The 21,563-nt window shown below is 38.9% G+C and overlaps 1 protein-coding gene, 1 long non-coding RNA gene and 1 pseudogene across 4 annotated transcripts in view; 2 read left to right on the forward strand and 1 right to left on the reverse strand.

Annotated features, from left to right (window-relative positions):
• The window catches only part of LOC110344786 (uncharacterized), a 94,475-nt gene that overhangs the window by 50,855 nt on the left and 22,057 nt on the right, over nucleotides 1-21,563 (forward strand). The window lies entirely within an intron of this gene.
• Rars1 (arginyl-tRNA synthetase 1) overlaps nucleotides 1-21,563 on the reverse strand; it is a 47,748-nt gene that overhangs the window by 3,979 nt on the left and 22,206 nt on the right. For both annotated transcript variants that reach the window (XM_021239896.2, XM_004836412.4), the window contains 5 exons: nucleotides 18,720-18,849; nucleotides 17,378-17,482; nucleotides 14,228-14,406; nucleotides 13,655-13,764; nucleotides 11,905-12,010 (listed from right to left, as the gene is read on the reverse strand). In XM_021239896.2, the coding sequence (XP_021095555.1) occupies nucleotides 11,905-12,010; nucleotides 13,655-13,764; nucleotides 14,228-14,406; nucleotides 17,378-17,482; nucleotides 18,720-18,849 (630 nt within the window). The remainder of the gene's footprint in view (nucleotides 1-11,904; nucleotides 12,011-13,654; nucleotides 13,765-14,227; nucleotides 14,407-17,377; nucleotides 17,483-18,719; nucleotides 18,850-21,563) is intronic.
• On the forward strand, nucleotides 4,011-5,214 carry LOC101711947 (ribosome biogenesis protein NSA2 homolog pseudogene; annotated as a pseudogene).

Below are 21,563 nucleotides of genomic sequence, written 5' to 3' on the forward strand. Positions count from 1 at the left end.
TGAGAAAGCTTGGTTACTGACCTGACAAATTCGGCCACCCACCAGGTGAAAACAAGAATCCTATGCCAGGTACACTTAAGGTTTTGGGCAAGATGTTCTGCTTTGTTAACATTCCCTAAAAGGGCTTACAAGATTTAAAAAATTGTTTTAAAATCACTACTTTTTGCTCTAGAGAGTAAGAAAAAAATGGGGTACCTAAACTCTAAAGTATACAAATGTCCCCCTCTGTATCCCACCTGGTTAAATGACAGTTCATTCTTTTGTCTGTTCTCTTCTTTCCTCCTTCAAATGAAAAGGTAGATTCTTAAACTGCAGCTACAGGTAGGTGGTGAACATGTAAAGGCACTTCAGCTCTTTGTCATTATTCTCCTCTCTTTTGAGCCTGTTGAGTTTTTGCTTAAAGACAGATTGAAAAAACCCAAACCAAACCAGGCAAAGCCTGCTCAAAAGTTTGTTATGGCACTTTAGTCAAGAAAAAGAAATGTTCAAACTAGTAGTTTTGCCATTTATAGCAGCTCCATGGTTACTGTGATACCTAAACACAACTCTTTCAGAATGAAAATTTAGGTTCCCTGAGCTAACAATGACTTAGGGTGATAAAACAGTTAACCGGAAGATTAAAAATGTAGCTGGGCTTGGTGGTGCATGCTTATTGGGGGGGCTGAGGCAGGAGGCCTGAAAGTTTGAAGGCAGCCTAGGCAACATAGCAAGACTCTATTTCAAAACAAAACTAAACAAGGGGGCGAAGGTGCTTGGGATGTAGCTTGGTGGCAGAGTGCTTGCCTAGCATGTGTGCCATCCTGGGTTCAATTAATAATCTGAAAAGAGTTCTTCAAACAGGCATTTGAAAGAAATCATGCTATGTATAGGGCAACATCCTGAGCTCAGGGCTAGCGCTCTCTCTGTCCAGCATAAGAACTGCTTTGTTAGCTGGGTGTGGTGGCGTATGCCTATAATCTCAGCATTTGGGAGACTGAGGCAGGAGGATCACCATGAGTTCAAAGCAAGCCTGCACTACACATTGAGACCCTGACTCAAACCAAAAGAACTGCTTTGTCTATTAGGAGGAAACACTGCAAGCGATCTTCTAAAAAATATTTCCTGCCCATGTTGATTAGTCAAGCAAACCAGAAAAGCAAAATAATTTTGGTACTAAATTTAAGGTCACTTAGGAAGTTTGTTAGTCCAGCCAATAATCCATCTAACAGTTAACTCCTGGACTCATTTGAGATTGGATACAGTTTTTAAAAAGTGAGTGGGGAAGTTGAGAAGAAAGGCAAGAGAGACTTTTCAAACCAAGCTGCTATAGAAACTGCTTTACTTCCAAATTTGGTAACCACCTACCAAAGTAAATGAAAATCTTAAAAGTTCAGCTATATGGACAGGTGATCTTAACCAGTTTTTGTCAGATATAATTGGGGTTCAACTGGTCATGTTTTTAGAAATTACTATATTTTCCAGTTTTGTGACCAGCTGTAAGATGAATGTTCTAAAAGCTTTCTCTGTGTATATAGGTTGTATGTGTGTCTACATGGTAAAATTCCCAAGGAATTCTAGTCAGAATAGCTTAACATGTTCCTGCTGGCTTGAACTGATGGTACAAATGGATCTAATCACTTTCATCAGTCTTTCCATTAATAATTCATAAAAAGCCACCCAATGGGGCAGTCATGCATGTACCATACAAGGTTCAAGCTGCCAGGCAACAAGACATATGAACATGTTAGTGATAAATGAGCAGTTATATAAAGATTATAATAGTTGGGGCCAGGGATTTAGCTCAGTGGTTCCGCCGCCTGCCCCCAAAGTGCAAGGACCCGAGTTCAATCCCTAGTACCAAAAAAAAAAAAGATTATAACAGTTAACCTAAGTGACTTTTAATTGATATAATTTAAGTAAATCTTCAAAATAGAAGCTGGCTTTACATCTGTTAGTAAAAAATGCCATCAGAAGTGTTAGCACACAGTTCTGCCTGGCTTTGCTGATCACACAGTGCTGTATCTACCTCTCAATGTTTGAGATCATAAATATGTAGATGATAGTACAATGCTATGTTTCTTGGTTCAAGTACTGAGTTTTTAACTTCTAATCTAGGGCATTCTTTTTTAAAACAAGGACTACCTCAAATAGGATGGTTACGGAAACTTCATATAACTTAAAAGTTGTTAAATTAAGAAATATTCTTAACGGTATGAGTAATTTCTAAATAAATTAAAATATACACTGATTGCTAAATACAAGTTTTTCAATTCCTCTTGAAAAGATAATGCATATGTATTTGGACCTATGAATAAACATATACTATTCCATATTAAAGCTTTTTGAGAATGCACATTTTTAGAAATTATAAATTTTCCTCACTGTGGTACATAGCAAAGCTTTCAAGATTGCTTTCTACTTGCTCTTCACTAGAAATTCAGGTTAGAGTTAAAATTTGTAACTAATAACTATAATAAAGAAAAAATTTTTTAGGAGAAAAGAGTAATCCTGTATAATTCAAAGTATTTTTTTTCCTTAAGGATTGTTTCAAAGCATCAACTAAGAAAGGAAATAAAAGCCAGGTAGAAAGGAGGGAGATTACAAAGAAGTTAAAAGTATGAGAAACAATTTCATGTGCTACAATTATCTTTTTTGCCTAAAAGCAAAAAGACTGGATTGCTTGACAATAGGAAGAAAGAAATACAGGGCAAATTCAAGATTTAAGCAGGTCACAAAAGAGCTGAGAAAGCGGAACAAGGTTTCTGAAGGATGAAAGCTAAGAAAAATTAAAACTATTTATAGGTCTAAATATTAAAACAGAAACATTATGTGAGGCCTGAGTGACTCCATTTTAAAATTTGGCCCCATCTTAGAGTAAGGTGGCCTGGTCATAAACGCTAGTTCCAAGAAAAACCACAAGATGTACTTTGGCCACCTGCCTGTGATAATGTTCAGCAGTCCCCTAGCAACTAGCCTAGCAACAGCTAATCAGTAGTTACCCCAATACCCCAGTATCCCGGATGTTCTTTTCGATGACTTGAGCAGCCGTTTGCAGTTCAGCGCACAAGGCACAGCCAATCAGGTTTAAACTTTCAAAACTTGCTAAATGCTAGCCAATCGTGTGATTTGCGTGTGATTTGAAACCCCGCGCCTTGCTGTAACCTCTATAAAAACCCCTGGTGTTTTAGAGTCGGGGCTCTCGATCCTGACCCGCTGCGTCGGTGTCGGAGGAGTCCCTGCTCGAGCTTGAATAAACGACCCTCGTGTGTTTGCATCGGAATCGGCTCCTAGGTGGTCTTTGGGGACCTCCCGATCTGGGCACAACAACTACATGTGCTGGAAGAGAGAACAGGTAGAACACTGGAGGACATAGGAATAGGCAAAGATTTCATGTATAAAACCCAGACTTCATGGGAAATACTACAAAGAATCAATAACTGGGATCTCATCTTATTAAAAGCTTCTGCACAGCAAGAGAAACCAACAAAGAGACAACCCACAAAGTGGGAAAAATTTTTTACCAGTTATTCAGATAAAGCACTATTGTCTAGAATATAAAAAGAACTAAAAAAAAAAATCAGACTCCCCAAATTTAAAGACCCAATGCAGAATTAGAAATGGCAAATAAATACATGAAAAAAATGTTCACATCACTGGTCATTTGAGAGATGCAAATTAAAACAATGCTGAGATCTCATCTCACTCCAGAAAGAATGGCTGCTATCACGAAATCAACAAATAAATGCTGGAGGGGATGTGAGGACAAAGGAACCCTTCTCCACTGTTGGTGGGAGTGTAGACTGGTGCAACTACTATGGAAATCAGTATGGAGATTTCTCAAAAAACTAAAACTAGAGCTTCCAGTTTCTATTACTTTTCTTGGTATCTTCTTGAAAGAATTAAAAGCATACAATAGAGATATATGCACTCCCCAAGATTTTCCTCCATAGTTTTGGCTCTGCTATTGTGGTGTGATATGAAAAAAATTTGTCTTACAGGCTTAAGATAAGTTTCATTCTCTACTCTTGGCTTTTCTTGAAGTATCATAATTGTTCTGTGTACCAGGCAATTATTGAGCATTCCTCTGCTGGAGGCGCTAGTTGTGTTGTCTGCATTCCTCCATAATATGATGCACATTTATAACCTTGGCGATGTACTCTTCCAGTGCCTATTATATGTTTGACTGCATCTTATTTAAATGGATTTCTCCTAAGGATACACTGCAAGAAGGCTTTTTTTTACTTACAACTCTGGCTAGATGAGTGACTATTATGAAATTATTAAGAATAGGAACTGCTCTTTCCTAAAGCCCTATGAACCAGACAACTTGATGTCTGAACAAGATTCCACTTCACATTAACACTCTGGTCCCTCGCTTTTTCCTGTTTCCGGCTGCGCGGAGTCAGGTCATGTGTTGGAGAAATTTCCAGTGCCTGAGGCCACACCCGACCGCTCTGCAGCTGTCACCATGCCACAAAATGAATATATTGAATTACACCATAAAATCGTTTGGATTACCGTGAGAAAAAAAGAAAGAAGGAAAGTCAAGAGGCTCATGAACGTTCAAAGAACGCAAAAAATATGACTGGCCTGAAGGCTAAGCTCTACCATAAACAGCGCCATGCTGAGAAAATACAAATGAAGACGACTATCAAGATGCATGAAAAGAGAAACACCAAACAAAAGTATGATGAAAAGACTCCTCAGGAAGCAGTACCAGTGTATCTGCTAGACAGAGAGGGACAGTCTCGGGCAAAAGTACTTTCCAACACGTTAAACAAAAAAAGAAAAGAAAAGAAAAGGGAAAATGGGAAGTCCCTCTCCCCAAAGTTCGTGCACAGGGAGAGACAGAAGTATTGAAAGTTATTCGAACTGGAAAGAGAAAAAAGAAGGCATGGAAGAGGATGGTTACTAAAGTGTGCTTTGTTGGAGATGGCTTTAAAGGTTCATTAGGCCAACGGGCTTACGTTTCAAGAAGGCCCATGTAACACATCCTGAACTGAAAGCCACCTTTTGCCTGCTAATACTTGGTGTGAAAAAAAATCCTTCACACCACTACATACAACTTTGGGTGTTATTACCAAAGGTACAGTGATTGAAGTGAACGTGACTGAGTTGGGCCTTGTGACACAAGGATGCAAGGTTATTTAGGGTAAATATGCCCAGGTAACCAACAATCCTGAAAATGATGGATGCATCAATGCAGTCTTACTGGTTTGAAAGATGTTTCATACAATAACTTCTTACACTTACTGAAGACTACAGACCAATGAGGAAAACCCCCATTACTGTGAATAATACCACAGCTTTTATAACTGTAGTCATCCAGAGAATTATTAAACTGTAAGAACATTAAAATGGAAAAAAAAAAAAAAGACTCTTGTCCCTCAATTTTGTGTTTATGACTGCTTTTTCACTTGGCAGGATAACAAACAATAGCTCCAGTGAATAACTTAACAGAACCTGACCCGAGGAACTCTTCAAGTCTACCTAGTGGGTCAATTGGCAGACCCCAGTGTACCTTTACGTTGAAATCACCAGTGGTTTTTCAACACTCTCTTAATTCAATATAATCGTGGCTAGCAAATGGTAATATTACTGTAGCTTATTTATTGGTTAAACAGCTATGCTACTGCTAATACAACATACTATATCTGGGAAACTGAGACCCAACTACATAACCGAATAGCCTCAACGGTTATGCTTCAGATGCTGGCAATTCCTAGCTCAAGGAGATTTCCATATTCCTCAAAGGCCTGGACCCAGAAAGTGGAGCTACCTGGCATCCGTGGAGTAGTTCTACTTCAGGGAAGGAACACACTGTCTCCCCAGAGCACAGCCTGATGCAGCACAACACTAACGCGCCAGAATTCATACTGTCCCTAGGAGACAGAAGCTCCACACATCCCTGTCCCTAGGTGCTCAGGCACAGCCCCACACTTGCACAAAGCACTGCTGGTTCATAAACCCAACCAGATCTAGTGACCCCAGCCCAAAGCAGTGCCTTGCCCTAGAAGGGGTGGTGGTGGCTGAGGGACCAAACCAATTGTGACATGGGGATTGTTCCCTCTCCATTCCCAAGAAGGCCAACAGCCAAAGCCACTGATTACAACTGCACAAAATAAAGGGTGATGATGCTATTGTGCCTAAATGGAACCAAAACTAACACATTAAGATACATCTGTAGGTAAAAGCCTCTTACTGTGTCACTTTACAGAAGGGGTAGAAAAAACTGATTCACCAAATGTACAATCCACATCAAGTACGGAAAAGCAGGTACAGTGGACACTCAAGTTACGACCAGCCTGACATACAAACAACTTGGATTAATTAGGTTAATGGAAGATTCATCTGCCTCTTGTTATCTATAGTGTGTATGGGGTAAACATCCAGATCTCAGCTGTACTGACTTAGAACCAGCCCTTGGGAATGGATCCAGTTCATAAGTCAAGGGTCTACTGTAACATGACACCTCCAAAGAACACAGTAACTGCAGCAACACATCACAAAGCAAAGGATATTGATAAAATGCCTGATAAAGTATTCAAAAGAATGGCTCCAAGGAAACACAGTGAGGTACAATATAGACAATTCAATGAATCAAGAAAAGAGCTCATGATACAGATGAGAAATTTAGAAGACATCATAAAAAAAGACCCAGAAATCTAAGTGAAGAATTTAAGTCATTAAAAGGCGGCAGTTGAGAGCCTCAACAAAACACTAGAACAATTTCTGAAATGTCTCGGTAACACTCGCACGTACACAGAAGTATCCAGAAGGCAAAAAGAAGGAAAAAAGCAAAGAAAACTTATTCAACAAGATACCTGGGGGCCAGGGCTTTAGCTCAGTGGTTCCGGTGCCTGCCTCGAAAGGACAAGGTCCGAAGTTAAATCCCTGGTACCAAAAAAAAAAACCCCCAAAAAAGCAAGGTACCTGGAAAATTTCCTAATCTTAAGAACTGTATAGACATCTAGGTGTAGGAGGCACAACAGACCCCAAGTCGATTTGACCAAAAAGGTTCTCAAGGTGACATATTATAAGCAAAGTGAAAACTATAAGTCAGGAATATAAAACCAGAAAGAAAATGCTAGGCCATATGAGGGTAGCACCATTAGCAGATTTCTCAGGAGAAAACTTACAGATCAGGAGGGATTTAAAAGTTCAAGGAATTTAAAGTTCAAGAAAAAAAAAAAAAGGACAACCAAAGAATACTACAAATCACACCACATCTCCTGATATGCAGAAACAACTTTTCAAGGTAACTAAAAATTGAGGAAATTCATCATCACTAGATTGTTGATACAAGACAAGCTCAAGAGAGCCCCACCTCTGGGAAGTGAAGAACCATGCAGGCACACTGGGAGAAAGAAGAAAACTCACTGAAAGATCAGATAAAGGAATCAAAACCCACCAATACAGAAACCCACCAAACCACAAAAATAAAATAACCTTGAATGTAAAATTTCTCATCAAATGTAAGAGTAATAAAACTGAACTTTAGGCTGCCAACAAGAAACTCATTTCTCTAGTAATGACACACAGACGGAAAAAGATAACCCATGTAAATAGAAACCAAAAGCAAGCAAGAGTAGTTACACATATATCAGCCAAAACAGACTTTATGCGAGAAACTGTAAAAAGGGCTGGACATATAGTGTATGACTCTAATACCAGGTACTCAGGAGACAGAAGATGCCAAGTTCCAGGCCTGTGTGGGCAACATGGTGAGACTGTGTCTCAAAGTGGGGGCGGGGTTGTGGCTGGATATTGCTTAATGCTCTTGAGTTCAAGCCCTAGTACTACAAAAACAACAAAGCCAAGTGGAACGGCACATGCATGTAATCCCAGCTACTGGGGAGCCCAAGGCAGGAGGATTCCAAGTTCAAGGTCAGCCTAGGCAATTTAGCAAAAATCCAGTCTCAAAAAAGGGGGTGAGGACGTAGTTCAGTACTACCTGGGTTCAATCCCCGGGATAATTCGTTCTCTCTCTCCCCACAACAAAAATTAAAAGGAAAAAGAAAATGACAAAGGCCTCACTTAGACAAGTGGAGAGAACTATTCTAAATGTATATGTACAATAAGGTACATGCTTGTAATCCGATTTACTCAGATGGCTGAGTCAGGAGGACTCCAAGTTCAAAGCCTGTCTAGGTAACAAGACTGGTTCAAAATTCAGAAGAAAAGGAGCTGGGGATGTAACTCAGTGTGAGAAAGCATGTGTGAGGTACTGGGTCCAATCCCTAAAGTTGCAAAAACAACAAAAAAAATTAACACCAAACGTGAAAGTACCCAATTATATAAAGTAATATTTTTATATTTATAGACTTCAATATAATAATGGGGAACTTTGATCCCTCACATTCATGAATGGACAGATCACCTACACAAAAATGTCAACAGAAAAAGCAGAGTTAAATTATAATCCATGTAGATCTAACAGAACATTTCAAGATCTAACAGAACATTTCATCTAGCAGCTGGCGTATTCACATTCTTCCTTCAGGGAAGACCAGTTAGGTCACAGAACAAACTGTACAAATACATGGAGCCTCAACAGCATACTCTTGAAATTACCATGAAGAAATCAAAAGGGAAATTTGGAAACAACATACCCAAACTTACGGGATACAGCACAAGTACCACGAAGAGGGAAATTTATAGTAAGTGTTCACATCCTCCCCTCTAAAAACAATTCCATGAAATTTTACGAAAAAACTGACACTTTTATTATTTAGAATGAGAAAAATCAGAGTGACCCAAACAGAATTAGCTAAAAAACAAGACATTACAACAGCTACCAGAGAAACACAAAGCTTCATTGTGACTTATGAACAGCTCTATGACAACACATGGGAAAACCTGGAAGAAATAGAAAAAGGTTTGGATGCATTTAACTACTAACATCAAGTCGTGAAAACAGAATACAAGACCCACAATGATTCAATGAAAGTGAATCAGTAACATCTCCCAACACAGAAAAGCCTAGGACCTGACGGTGTTGCGGCTCAATTCTATAATACATGTAAGGAACTGGCCATGATGGCACATGCCTGTAATCCCAACCAGCTGGGAGGCTGAGGCAGGAGGATCATAAAGTTGTGGCCATCCTAGACAATTTAGCAGGACCCTGTCACAAAATAAAAAAAGGGCTGGGGATGTAGTTCAGTAGTAAAGTGCTTGCCTGGATCACTGTCGGCCTTGGAGTGGGTCTGGGGCACAATCCGCTCCAAGACTACACAAATCCCTATGGCTGTGTCTCTGATGTGACCCAGCTGGTCTTTACCCTGGGCTTTAGCCCTGGTCTTTACCACCCACTCCCCATCTGCAGGCAGGCAGCAGAGCAATTCCCCCAGGCCAATGCTTACAGACAGTCAACCTGCTCTGGCACCAGGCAAAGACTTACATCCTGGTGGGACAAACTTACATTTCAGACTGTAACACTGCCAAATTTAGCATATGAGCAGGTCCTTGTGGCTGTGAGACTCAAGTGTGACCCAGTTTAGGGGCTGCCTTTGTTAGCACCACCCTAACTTCAGGCAGCAAAACAAAGAAGACTCCATCTGCTGGGGGTAAGACGGGACAGACAATAAGCACAGGACTTTGGCTTGATATTCAGTGCCAAGCTAGTGAAACCTAACAATGGGCAGATCACAGGGGCCTCCATGCCCAGACCTACATCCACAGACAGACCCCAGTGCCAGGGAGAGCTGTAGTCCCAATCTTTCAGACTGCTCACTCATCTGGCCAGCATCGCTCTACAGGCAGCCCCTAGCAGTAAGGGCCTTAGTGCTATTGTAGTGCCGTGCTGGCCCCTATGCCATGCTAGGCTTAGGATGTGACACGGTATGGTGTTGCTGGTGGCCATACGCGTGGCAAAAATCTTACAATGCATGGGCTGGTGACTATGGATCAGGAGTCTGGTCACATCCTAGCCCCAGAGCAGTGAGGTAGCTAGCTGGATGGACCTTTTTAGGTATTACATGATCAATGAGACAACAACTGTGGATTTAGGACAAACCTGGGCTTGGATTGTGCTCCAGTGCTAAAATAGTGACAACACACACACAGTAGACTTGTGGGAAACCTGGGCTTAGTGATGAAACAGTAAAACTGTCTATAGCAACAGGAGAGTTAGAATGCATGCAAGACCAAACAGACCAACCCAGATAGCATCTACAGCATATCCCATACAGGACATGGAACATTCTGCAAAACAGAGCATGCCAGCCACAAAACAAATCTCGATAAGTTAAGACAAACAACAAACTGTAACAAGAAAAACTGGAAACCACACAAAATACAATAGATCAAAATTGACCCCTAAGAAAAGAGAAGATTCAAAATTAAAGACAGGGTGACATTATAACTCAACACCATAGAGATACAAAAGATCATTAAACCTCATTATGAACAACTATATGCCAACAAATTTGATAACGTGGAAGAAGTGGACAAATATACCTTTACCAAAAATAAATCATATCCTTAAAAACAAAAGCAACAAAAAAAATCTAGAAATTTCCTTTAACCAAGCCATTCTCCTTCTAGGTATGTTTGTGAGTTAAAGACATCATATTACAGTGATACATGCACATTCATGCTCATAGAAACAGAATAGCTAAATCTTGGAAGTGGCCTATATGCCCATGAACAGATGAATGGATAAAGAAAATGTGGTATTTATACACAATGGAGTACTCCTCTGCCATAAAGGATAAACTTGAGTCCACTATAGAAAAATGGATGCACCTTGAACTCTAAAGGTTAAGTGATATAAATCAGACACACAAGCTTAAATATTGTATGGTTTCTCTTATATAAAAACAACACACCAGATGATAATACATCACACATATAATAAGCTAGGAACATCAGTCCTGATGGAGAAAAGGTAAATGCTTTCGCTAAAATCTGAAACAAGACAAAGGTGCCCACTTTCCCCAGTTTTTTCCCCCAGCATAGTACAAGAAGTCCTAGGCATAGCAAATTTGAAAAAAGTTAAGCTGTCTCTGCAAATGCTATCATTTTATACACAGAAAACCTCAAAGGCTCCAGTAATAAAACAATTTAGTGAGTTGTAGGATATAAAATAATGTACAAAAAACAGCAATGTTACTATACACTGACAACCAGTTATTTACAACAGCTATAAAAATAATTATAATATCTAGAAATAAATTTAACTCTACCTGGCCATAATGGCATATACCTATAATCCTAGCTACTCAGGAGGCTAAGGCAGGAGGATTCTAAGTTCCCAGTCTAGCCTGGCCAACTTACTGAGACTCTGTCTCAAAATAAAAAATAAAAAGGGCTGGGGTATATAGCTCAGTGCTAAAGTGCTTACCTAGCATTCTCAAACCTCCGGGTTCAATATCTAATACCACCACCACAAAAAAAGTTAACCAAAGAGATGAAGGATCCTTAGCATGAGAAACTATGAAACACTGATGAGAGAAATTGAAGAGGATACAGAAAAATGGAAAGGCATTATGTTTAAGCAATCTGTAGATTCATGATACCTATCAAAATATCAATGACATCCTTCAAAGAATTTTAAAAAATATGTATAGAACCACAAACCCACAAAAACCAAAACCCAATGGCAAAAGTACAGGAGAAAAAAGCATTCTGAGCAAAAACCCCAAAGCATCAAAGCGGGGGGCAAGACACTGCATGACCTCACAGCATACTATAAAATAGGAATAGTCAAAATTGCACAGTACTGCCATAAAAAGGAACCAGTGGAACAGAACAGACAGCCTATAAGGAAACCATACATCCTACTGTGCAATAAAACATGGGGAACTTAAGCCAGCCACAGGTGGACTGACTCCTCATAATTTCCCATTTTCTCAAGAAATGAAAACTGAAAATCACAATATCATGAATGATACACACTATGCCAAGAAGAGCTTGAATTACCTTGTCTCTCTCTTTTTCCTTCAATTTGTCCATGGATCGTTTTAGTCCTTCTTCCAGAAGGTCTATGAGGCGCACTGTTTCACCTGAACGTGTTTTAAACTTCTTCCTAAAAACATTTAAAAGTGCCAACCAGAGATTCAGCAACAGACTTTTCAACTTAGAAACCTTAGAAAATAAAGGTTTGAGGGATATGACCACAAACTGCAATTTGTGGTTCCCAATCACAGGCTTGATGCCGAGGTGCATGGAATTTGCTCACTCTCCTGGAATATAATTTTCATCCTACTTTATACTTTCAGAGAAATTACTAATGTATGTTTACTTCTATAATTGTTTGGTAGGTCAGTGAATTCTACATTGCAATCTTATTTGTATTTCTCATATAAATACAATTTAGTGATAATCAACCCTAGATGTATATTTGAAACAACTGGAAAGGTTTGTAACAGAAGGCTGCAAAGGCCCCACTCACATCTACTGAATTCAATCTCCACAGATGGGGCAAAACTTTCACAAAGCACTGATGAGCATAGCTGAGAAAACAGGATTTTTAAATTCATTAAACACAGAGTAAGTTTGCATGTCAAGTATACCATCTGCCTTCTTTTTTGGGAGGGTAGATTAAAAATCCTTCAAACGTTAATGTTAAACATGCTTTTCTTCCCAATACAAAACCTACCAAATTGTGATACTTCCTTTTAAAGTTTTTATTTTCAGAGCTTTCCTTAGAAAGCATCTGCTTGTTCTTCATCACAGGATTAAAGCTCCTTTCCAGTGGGGCTAGGTGTGCAGCCTATTGGCAGAGTGCTCGCCTAGCACGGGTTCAATCCCCCTAAAAAAGGTCTCTGACTTCCATATACTTTGTATTTAAAGATACCGTGGTTGCCCACTGTGGTGGTGCATGCTTGTAATCCCAACACTAGGGAGGCTGAGGATGGAGGATCGCCACCCATTTGAGGCCAGCCTGCACTACATAGCGAGTTCAGGCCCAGCCTGCACTAATAGTGAGACCCTGTCTTAAAAAAACAAACAAAACAAAACAAAAACGAAAACAAAAACCTATGACACACCTAACCTGTCTTTTATTAGGCCAAACCTCCTGATGTGTGATGGTAGTATTTGGGCATTGTCAAATAAAAGATGCCACTGATTTTAAAAGAAATGCTGATTAAAAATGATCTTAAGGCAGCAATGAATGTAACATTTTGAAATGTGAAAGTCTGTAGCTTTGAACTGTTGAACAGTGACTATAAATATCTGATAATATTTACACTTTTTCTTATAAACACTGAGCAGAATGTAGGGAAATGACTGGAAGATAGAAAAGGTAAAAGTATGAACATTACCACATAGGTGTTGATAAACAGTAATTTTAGATGAACATAAAATCTTAAAACTCAGTTGGAATATCAATAAACTTACTCCTTTTGACCAAGTATAAAACTGTGAAAAAACAGACACTTACAAAATGCCAAGCTGCTTGGATTATACTACTTCGTATTTTGCCTAAAATCTGAATGTGTACCATTGCAGACTTTATAACTCAGCCTTAGTATGTATGTCACCTATGGCTAAGTGCTCTGGCAATGGTAAGATAGGTATAAAAGGCTCAGCGAAGTTTACCATTACAGTATATATAGACTAAAGAAGAGCCTGGGCTTTCTCAGGTCTAATAGAGTATCAAAGAAAACACAGCCTCTCCCAAGGAACGTGGGGATCAGGTAGTATCATCTTCAGGTTTTCTACTCACTTGTCTTCCCCTAGCACCACGCCAAATCCAGCATGGGACACTCGAGTTACTTTCGGATCATACCAGCCTATCATTTGAGCAGCAGCAAACACTGTCTGGAAGTGCACAGCCTATTAAAACAGAGAGAAAGTTACTTGCTAGTTTTCTAATAATTTTTTTAAAAAAGACTTAAAGCTCTTCTGCCTAGGGATACACATTTTATAAAATTCCAATCACTGACAAATCTTGTGAGGCAAGTGCTACTACTATAAAGGCTCTTCTTTTATTGCTAATATATAAGAAATAGTGAGAGTAGGAATGATATCACACTACTTTCAAATGCTTTAAAAGTAATTGGCTAAGGAAAAGTTCACGGGCAATAATCTTAATCAGTTTTAAGAATCACAACCACTGTACTAATGGGAACAACTGCTGAGGCTCAGAGAAATCATCTTTTCCAGTGTGTGGAGACCAGTTGGAAACCTGGATCCAATCTGTGTTCTTTCTCCCACAATAGACTGATGTCCCAGAATCAAGTGCCACCTACCTCTCTAATCAGCCAACATAAGAACATAGCCAAATCTTCAAACTTACTTGTCCATTGTCTACCACGTAGATGATCATATCCGCTTTCTCCTCAAACAGTCTCTGTTTAATAGCAGCCATGTCAGATGTATCATAGGTATAACCACCATCTGATTTCACTATGGTCAATGGTATGGAACAACCTGGGACAAACACAATCTTTCTGCCATCATCCACTTGCACGAATCCTGTAAAAAAAATCAGTAACACTAAAAGAACCCTAAAGGAACATAAATTCTAGGTCATTCTAAAACTACATAAATACTTCAAAATTCTCTGAACATTTTACGACACACTAGACAGCTGAGCAAATCAATTTCTTTCCCATCTTGACTTACTAGAATGTCTGGAGCTGGGCACAGCAGTGCACCTATAATCCCAGCACTCAGGAGGACTGAGAGTTCAAGGCCAGCCTGGGCTGCTATTTACTGAGTTCAAGGCAAAACCCCATCAAAAAAACTAATCAAAAAACAAAACAGACGAAAAGGACATCTGAGTGCACAGGGTGCTGTCACAGGTCAAATATCACAGCAGGGTTGTGGACGCATACCAGGTGCCCCAAACTTTTTACAGAATAACCCACTGGAACCCATCTGCTCTGCAGGCCCAAAACATGAACATCTGTGCTTTGTTTTCAAGCTGGAGTCCTAACCAAAACATGAACATCTGTGCTTTGTTTTCAAGCTGGAGTCCTAACTTTTCTCTGGGAGAAAGATATAGATCTTTAGCAATGTGCTCAACCATAGCATTTGGAATGAGAAGAGGAAAAAACTGAAATCATGTTCACCTCATGATGAAAAAGATTTTTTTGCCATAAGAAGAGATAGGAAAGAACATGAAAATAAACAGCTATATTTGAGTGCTACAATGTGCCAAATACTATACTAAATTTTAAATTTAACGTCCCAATAACTCCGTGCAGTAAATAACTCTATGCTTTCTTAGTTTGGGAAACGGGCTGGATAAGGTCAAGGCCGTGTAAGAGAAGGGTTAAACACATAAGCTCTGAAACTGGTCGGCCTAGGTCTGCACCCCAGATTTATGACTCACTAGCTACATCACTTTGGGAAGTTACTAAAGTTTCTCTGTGCCTATTTTCTTGTCATTAAAACCAAACATGAGCGGGCCAGGGATATAACTCAGTGGTTTCGCCACTGGCTGCACAAGCGCAAGTACGCGAGTTCAATCCCCAGCATTCCCCCCAAAAAAACCAAACATAAGGACTGGCAGTATAGCCCAGTGATACAGTGCCTTAAATTTGATTCCAGGACTACAAACAAACCAATAGCACATTATATTTTATCTTACAGCTGGGTGTGGTAGCACATACTTATAATACCAGTTCTCAGGAGGCTGAGGCAAGAGGATGATAAATTTGAGCTAGGCCGGGGCAACTTTGTGGAACTCTATTTCAAAATAGAAGAGAGAAAGGGCTGAGGATGCAGCTCAGTGTTAGAGTATCCCTGGGCTCAATACTTAATACTGAAGAAAAAAAAATTGTCCCTAGGCTTCAGACTGATTAATAACTACCATGTTCCCACACTCAGTAAATCAGGCTTCCTTGCAGGTATGGCTGATTCTAGATCTGTATGAGAAATACACAAAATGAGCCTGGAATATTGTACACCAAAGACTACAGGGGTTGAGAAAAAACAAACTAACAACAAAAAAATAGAAAAGCCAATTTGGGGGGGCTATCATTAGTTAAAAACATAAAAATCTAAGCACTATAAAAACAAATAAGGATAACTAATTGAAAAATATAAAATATATTAAGCCACATTCACAATATGTAGGTAGATGCTTACAAATGAACCTGTTATTGACAACTGATAGACACCACACACAGAAAACTACAAGCACTTCCACTACCTGTCTTTAATGAACTGCACCTCAGAATAACCTACATAATTGTGATAAAATTGTGCATATGTAAATCTCAAGTAACAAATGGAAAAGGAATGACTACACAATTCATTCTCCAATCTTTAATGAACTGATGAGTTTGATGGATCAAACTCATGACCACCAATAGCTACTGAAGAAATATATAGTAGATCAGGTTGACAGAACTGAACCCACTAATCAATCTTTTTTTTTGGTACTGGGGATCAAACTCAGGACTTTGCACTTTCCAGGCAGGAGCCAGAAAATCCCCGGCGCCACCCACTAATCAACCTTAGCTTTACAAAAAGACAGCCAACCAGACACTGCTTGCATTTGAAGTGTAACTGCCTGGGGGTCTCTGGACAGACCATGGACCACACGGAGTAGGAGCAAAAACCAGCTTTACTGCTGGCGGCTTCAAGGGAATCAAATCACTTCAAAAGCATCAAATAGAAGTTTACTCTTATTTTAATACCTTTATGTTTCTATGGGAGGGGGAAATAGCAACTGTAATCACTGGGGAAACAGGTATCAATCTAAACATAATTACATAAGCAAAGAAAAGGGAGGGCTTTCTGAGATTGCCTTGCTCTAGTGAGTGTGCATTACAGTAGTGACTGTAGTTACAATATTATCTTTCTCAATAAGCATAGTTACAGTTAACCCATAGTTGCACATTTTTGGAAGACAGTTTTCACCCTCACATTCATGCAAAAAACCCCCCCCAAAAAACCAAAACTAAAGCAAATGCAAACCAGAATCTAAGGGTGTTTCATTAGAAAACAGACAGTGGAATTACGTTAAATAATTCTTACGTAAGAAATTCTATTGGACACGTGGCCCACTTTCTTTGACAAAAAATAAAAAGGAAAGGAGAAACTATGGACTTAGAGAACTTAAGAGATTACAAAGAAATGTAATGTGCAGACTGAAAAAAAGTAATGATTAAAAAGTTATGAACCACCCTGTTGAACTCTATTTAACAGTATTAGGAAATTATTCATTTTCTTGGCGTTACGACGGTATTGTGTTTTACGGTAGAAGGAAAGATCTGTTCTTTCAGAAATACGTACCAAAGTAATTATAGGTGAAATCATGACATAAGCAGTATGTATGGCTTCAGGGCAGGTGTAGAATCAATATGTTTGGCTAGTATTCATAATTGTAGAAGTCAGGTGATAAGTTCATAGACTTGAAGGTTATGGTAAATCAACTTTTACTTGTTTAAAGATTTCAATAATAAAATTTTTTAATAAAAAATATAGTGCCTACCTTTATCTTCAAATTCTTTCACAACCAGGGGCATCCCATCTTGATAGAAGGATTCTCCTCTCTCTATTAAGGAGATGTCCAATGCCTCATAGATTTTATTAAACTCTACAGTGAAAACCAAAGAAAGTGAATAAAAGTTTAAGCAGGAAACATGCATCTAACATTAAAGATACTTTTAAGATTGAAATTTATGGAAAGAAATAAATTACTCAGAATAAGTATGATTCAGTACATTAAACATGCTGCCATTCTGAAAAGTGGAGAAAAAATGGGGAGACATACTAGGCATCAAAATAATGGGTCTGAGGATATAGCTCAGTGGTAGAGCACATGCTTAGCAAGTGCAAGGCCCTGATTCAATGCCCAGCTTCCTCCATTCTTCTGGAAAAGGATCATGAGTATCCAATTACTAACAATGGGTAATCTGATAATTTTTCTTCCTGTTTGCATTTATATCTATGTGGAATATACACTTCTTATGTAACTTTAAAAAAATTTATTCTTATGACATCTTAATGAAGCCACATGTGGTAATATACACCTCTAGTCCCAGCTACTTGGGAAGCTGAGGTAGGGAGTTTGCAAGAAAAGAAAAGAATTGAATTAAGTAAAGGAAGCTGGGCGTGGTAGCACATGCTTGTAATCTCAGCATTCTGGAAGGCTGAGAGTCTGGAGGATCACAAGTTTGAACCCAGCCTGGGCAACATACTAACTTAACAAGACCCTGTCTCAAAATATAAAAATGGCGGGGGAGGTAGCTCAATGCAGTCTCTGGGTAATTTAGTGAGACCCTGTCTCAAAATTTAAAAACAGGCTGGGGATATACCTCAATAGAGGTCCAATTCTCAGCACAATATCAATGTCTAATGTATGCACGTATGTATATATCCATCTATCTAAATATGCATATATCTATAAACACACATACACATATAATCCTGTACAATCCAAGCAGTCATATTTTATTACATCTCTTCCTTTGAGTCCTATACATTTCTAGAAGAAATGTATTCCTAAGTTATACAATTTTGGTTGCTGCTATGAATAGGATCTTTGATTTTCCTACTTTGATTTTGCTGACTTTGCACCTGTCTTCGTAAACTATCTTCTTAGTCTTTGGTTCAGAAAAATATTTAAGAAAAAAAAATCTATTTGCCCACATTCAAAATTTTAGGGGTTTGGGATGTAGCTCAGTGGTAAAATATATGCTTAGCACACATAAGTTCCTGGACTGAATCTCTAGTATCACATAAAATAATGTTTAAAATGTTATTGAAGATCAATACTTAAGGAAACTACAAACAGCATTTGTGAGGGGATTGAATGAAGCCTAGAAACTCACCTTGGCGGGAAACATCACAGATAAGCTTCCAAGCTTGTGTAATATCTGGATCTTTACCCTGGAGTCGAACAACACACTGATATGCTCGCCTTTTAAATTCCTCTTCAGTGTCAAACCTCTTCTTAGATTCCTGTTTTTAAAAGAATAAGAGCCCATCCTGTATTTGTCGATAAAGAATTTATTCATTTTTAAACACATACACCAAACACCATGAGAAAGTGAAAAGTTAGAGCACCAGAACAAGTGCTCTACCTGCACGGTCAAGATACCGTTACAGCATGGAAATTAACAGCACACTTCTGAATAACCAATGGGTCACAGAGGAAATTAAAGAAGAAATGAGACAGTTCCCTCAATTAAATGACAACGACAATACAACATATCGGAATTTATGGGACACAATGAAAGCAGTCTTACGAGGGAAATTCATAGCAGTGAATATGCATATTAGGAAAACAGAGTGAGCCCAATTAAACAACCTGATGCTGAACCTCAAGCTTCTAGACAAAGAAGAGCAGGACAACCCCAAAGCTCATACAAGGGAGGAAATTATAAAGATCAGAGGAGAAATCAATGCAATGGAGACTAAGAGAACGATACAAAAAAATCAATGAAGCCAAGAGTTGGTTCTTCGAAAGAATCAACAAAATTGACAAACGCTTAGCCAAGCTTATCAGAAAAGGGAAAGAAAAGGCCCAAATCCATGCAATTAGGAATGAAAAGGATGAAATTACAATGGACCCAGCAGAAATCCAGAGGATCATCAATACCTACACTTCCAGAACCTATATGCCAGTAAGATGGACAACACAGAAGCAATGGACAGATTCCTAGATACATATGAATTACCAAAGTTGAAAGAAGAAGACCTAAAAACTATAGGCCAATCTCACTAATGAACATTGATGCAAAAATCCTTAGTAAGATACTGGCAAATAGAATGCAGAAGATCAACAAGAAGATCATACACCCTGACCAAGTGGAATTCATCCCAGGGATGCAGGGACGGTTCAAAATATGCAAATCAATAAATGTGATATACTATATCAATAGAGCCAAGGACAAAAACCATATGATCATCTCAATAGATGCAGAAAAAGCTTTTGACAAAATTCAACATGCATTCATGATAAAAACCCTACAAAAAATTGGAATAGATGATCTCTACCTCAATCTGATAAAAGCCATCTATGAAAAACCAACACCCAATATCATACTAAATGGTCAAAAACTGAAATCCTCACACTAAAATCAGGAACAAGACAAGGATGTCCACTATCATCACTCCTGTTCAACATAGTTTTGGAAACATTAGCCTCGGCAATTACACAAGAGAAAGAAATAAAAGGAATAAAGATAGGAAATGAAGTCAAATTGTCATTATTTGCAGATGACATGATACTCTCTATAGAAGACCCCAAGAACTTCACCAAAAGTCTTCTAGGCTTAATAACCAAATTCAGTCAAGTAGCTGGATACAAGGCCAACATACAAAAATCAATAGCTTTCCTCTACAAGAACCAGACTGAGAGAGAAATAGGTCAAACAATTCCTTTCACAATAGCATCTAAAAAACTGAAATACTAGGAATCAACCTAACAAAAGAAATCAAAGACCTCTTCTCTGAAAACTATGGCACCCTGAAAAGAGAGACTGAAGATGATATCAGAAAATGGAAAGACATCCCTTGCTCCTGGGTAGGAAGAATCAACATAGTGAAAATGGCCATACTTCAAAAACCGCTATATAGATTCAGTGCAATCCCAATTGAAATTACAGCAGCATACTTCACAGACCTTGAGAAAACAATCCCAAAATTCATTTGGAACAAGAGGAGACCTAGAATAGCAAAAGCAATTCTAGGCAACAGAGACATGGCGGGGGGTATCACAACCCCCAACTTGCAACTACAATACAAAGCTACTGTGATGAAAACAGCATGGTACTGGCAAAGAAACAGACCCGAGGACCAGTGGAACAGATTAGAAGATGCAGAAACAACTCTAGACACACTCAGCCATCTCATCTTCAACAAACGAGCCAAACACCTTCACTGGAGGAAAGATAGCCTCTTTAATAAATGGTGCTGGAAAAACTGGATTTCAACTTGCCAAAGATTAAAACTAGACCCATGCCTATCACCATACACTAAACTAAAATCGAAGTGGATTAAATATCTAAACATTAAAACAGAAACGATGAACCTGCTTGGAACAGAGGTTAGGTAGAACTCTTGAAGACACTGGTGTAGGAAAAGATTTTATGAACAAAACCTCAGTTTCCTGTGAACTAGCACAAACAATCAACAAGTGGGATCTCTTCTTACTAAAAAGCTTCTCCACAGCAAGAGAAACCCCCAACAGTGTGAAGAGACAACCCACAATGTGGGAAAAAATTTTCATCAGCTGTTCCTCAGACATAGGTCTACTATCTCGAATATATAAAGAACTTAAAAAAATCCGACCTCCCAAAGTTAAAGACCCAATCCAAAAATGGGCATCTGAAATGAAGAGAGATTTCTCACACAAAGAAGTAGAAATAGCAAATAAACATAGGAAAAAATCTTCAATATCACTGGTCATTTGAGAGATACAAATGAAAACAACGCTGAGATTCCGCCTCACCCCAGAAAGAATGGCTGCTATCAAGAAATCAACCAATAACAAATGCTGGCGGGGCTGTGGGGAAAGAGGAACCCTGCTCCCCTGCTGGTGGGAGTGTAGACTGGTGCAAGCACTGTGGAAATCAGTATGGAGATACCTCAAAGAACTAGGACGGGAAGTCCCATTTGACCCCGCTATTCCCCTGCTTGGTATCTTCCCTAAAGAATTAAAAGAATCACAC

This window comes from Heterocephalus glaber, unplaced genomic scaffold, assembly GCF_053883595.1.
Source record: "Heterocephalus glaber isolate CG9 unplaced genomic scaffold, H.glaber_assembly_v1.0 deba00001606, whole genome shotgun sequence".
NCBI classification, from domain to species: Eukaryota; Metazoa; Chordata; class Mammalia; order Rodentia; family Bathyergidae; genus Heterocephalus; species Heterocephalus glaber.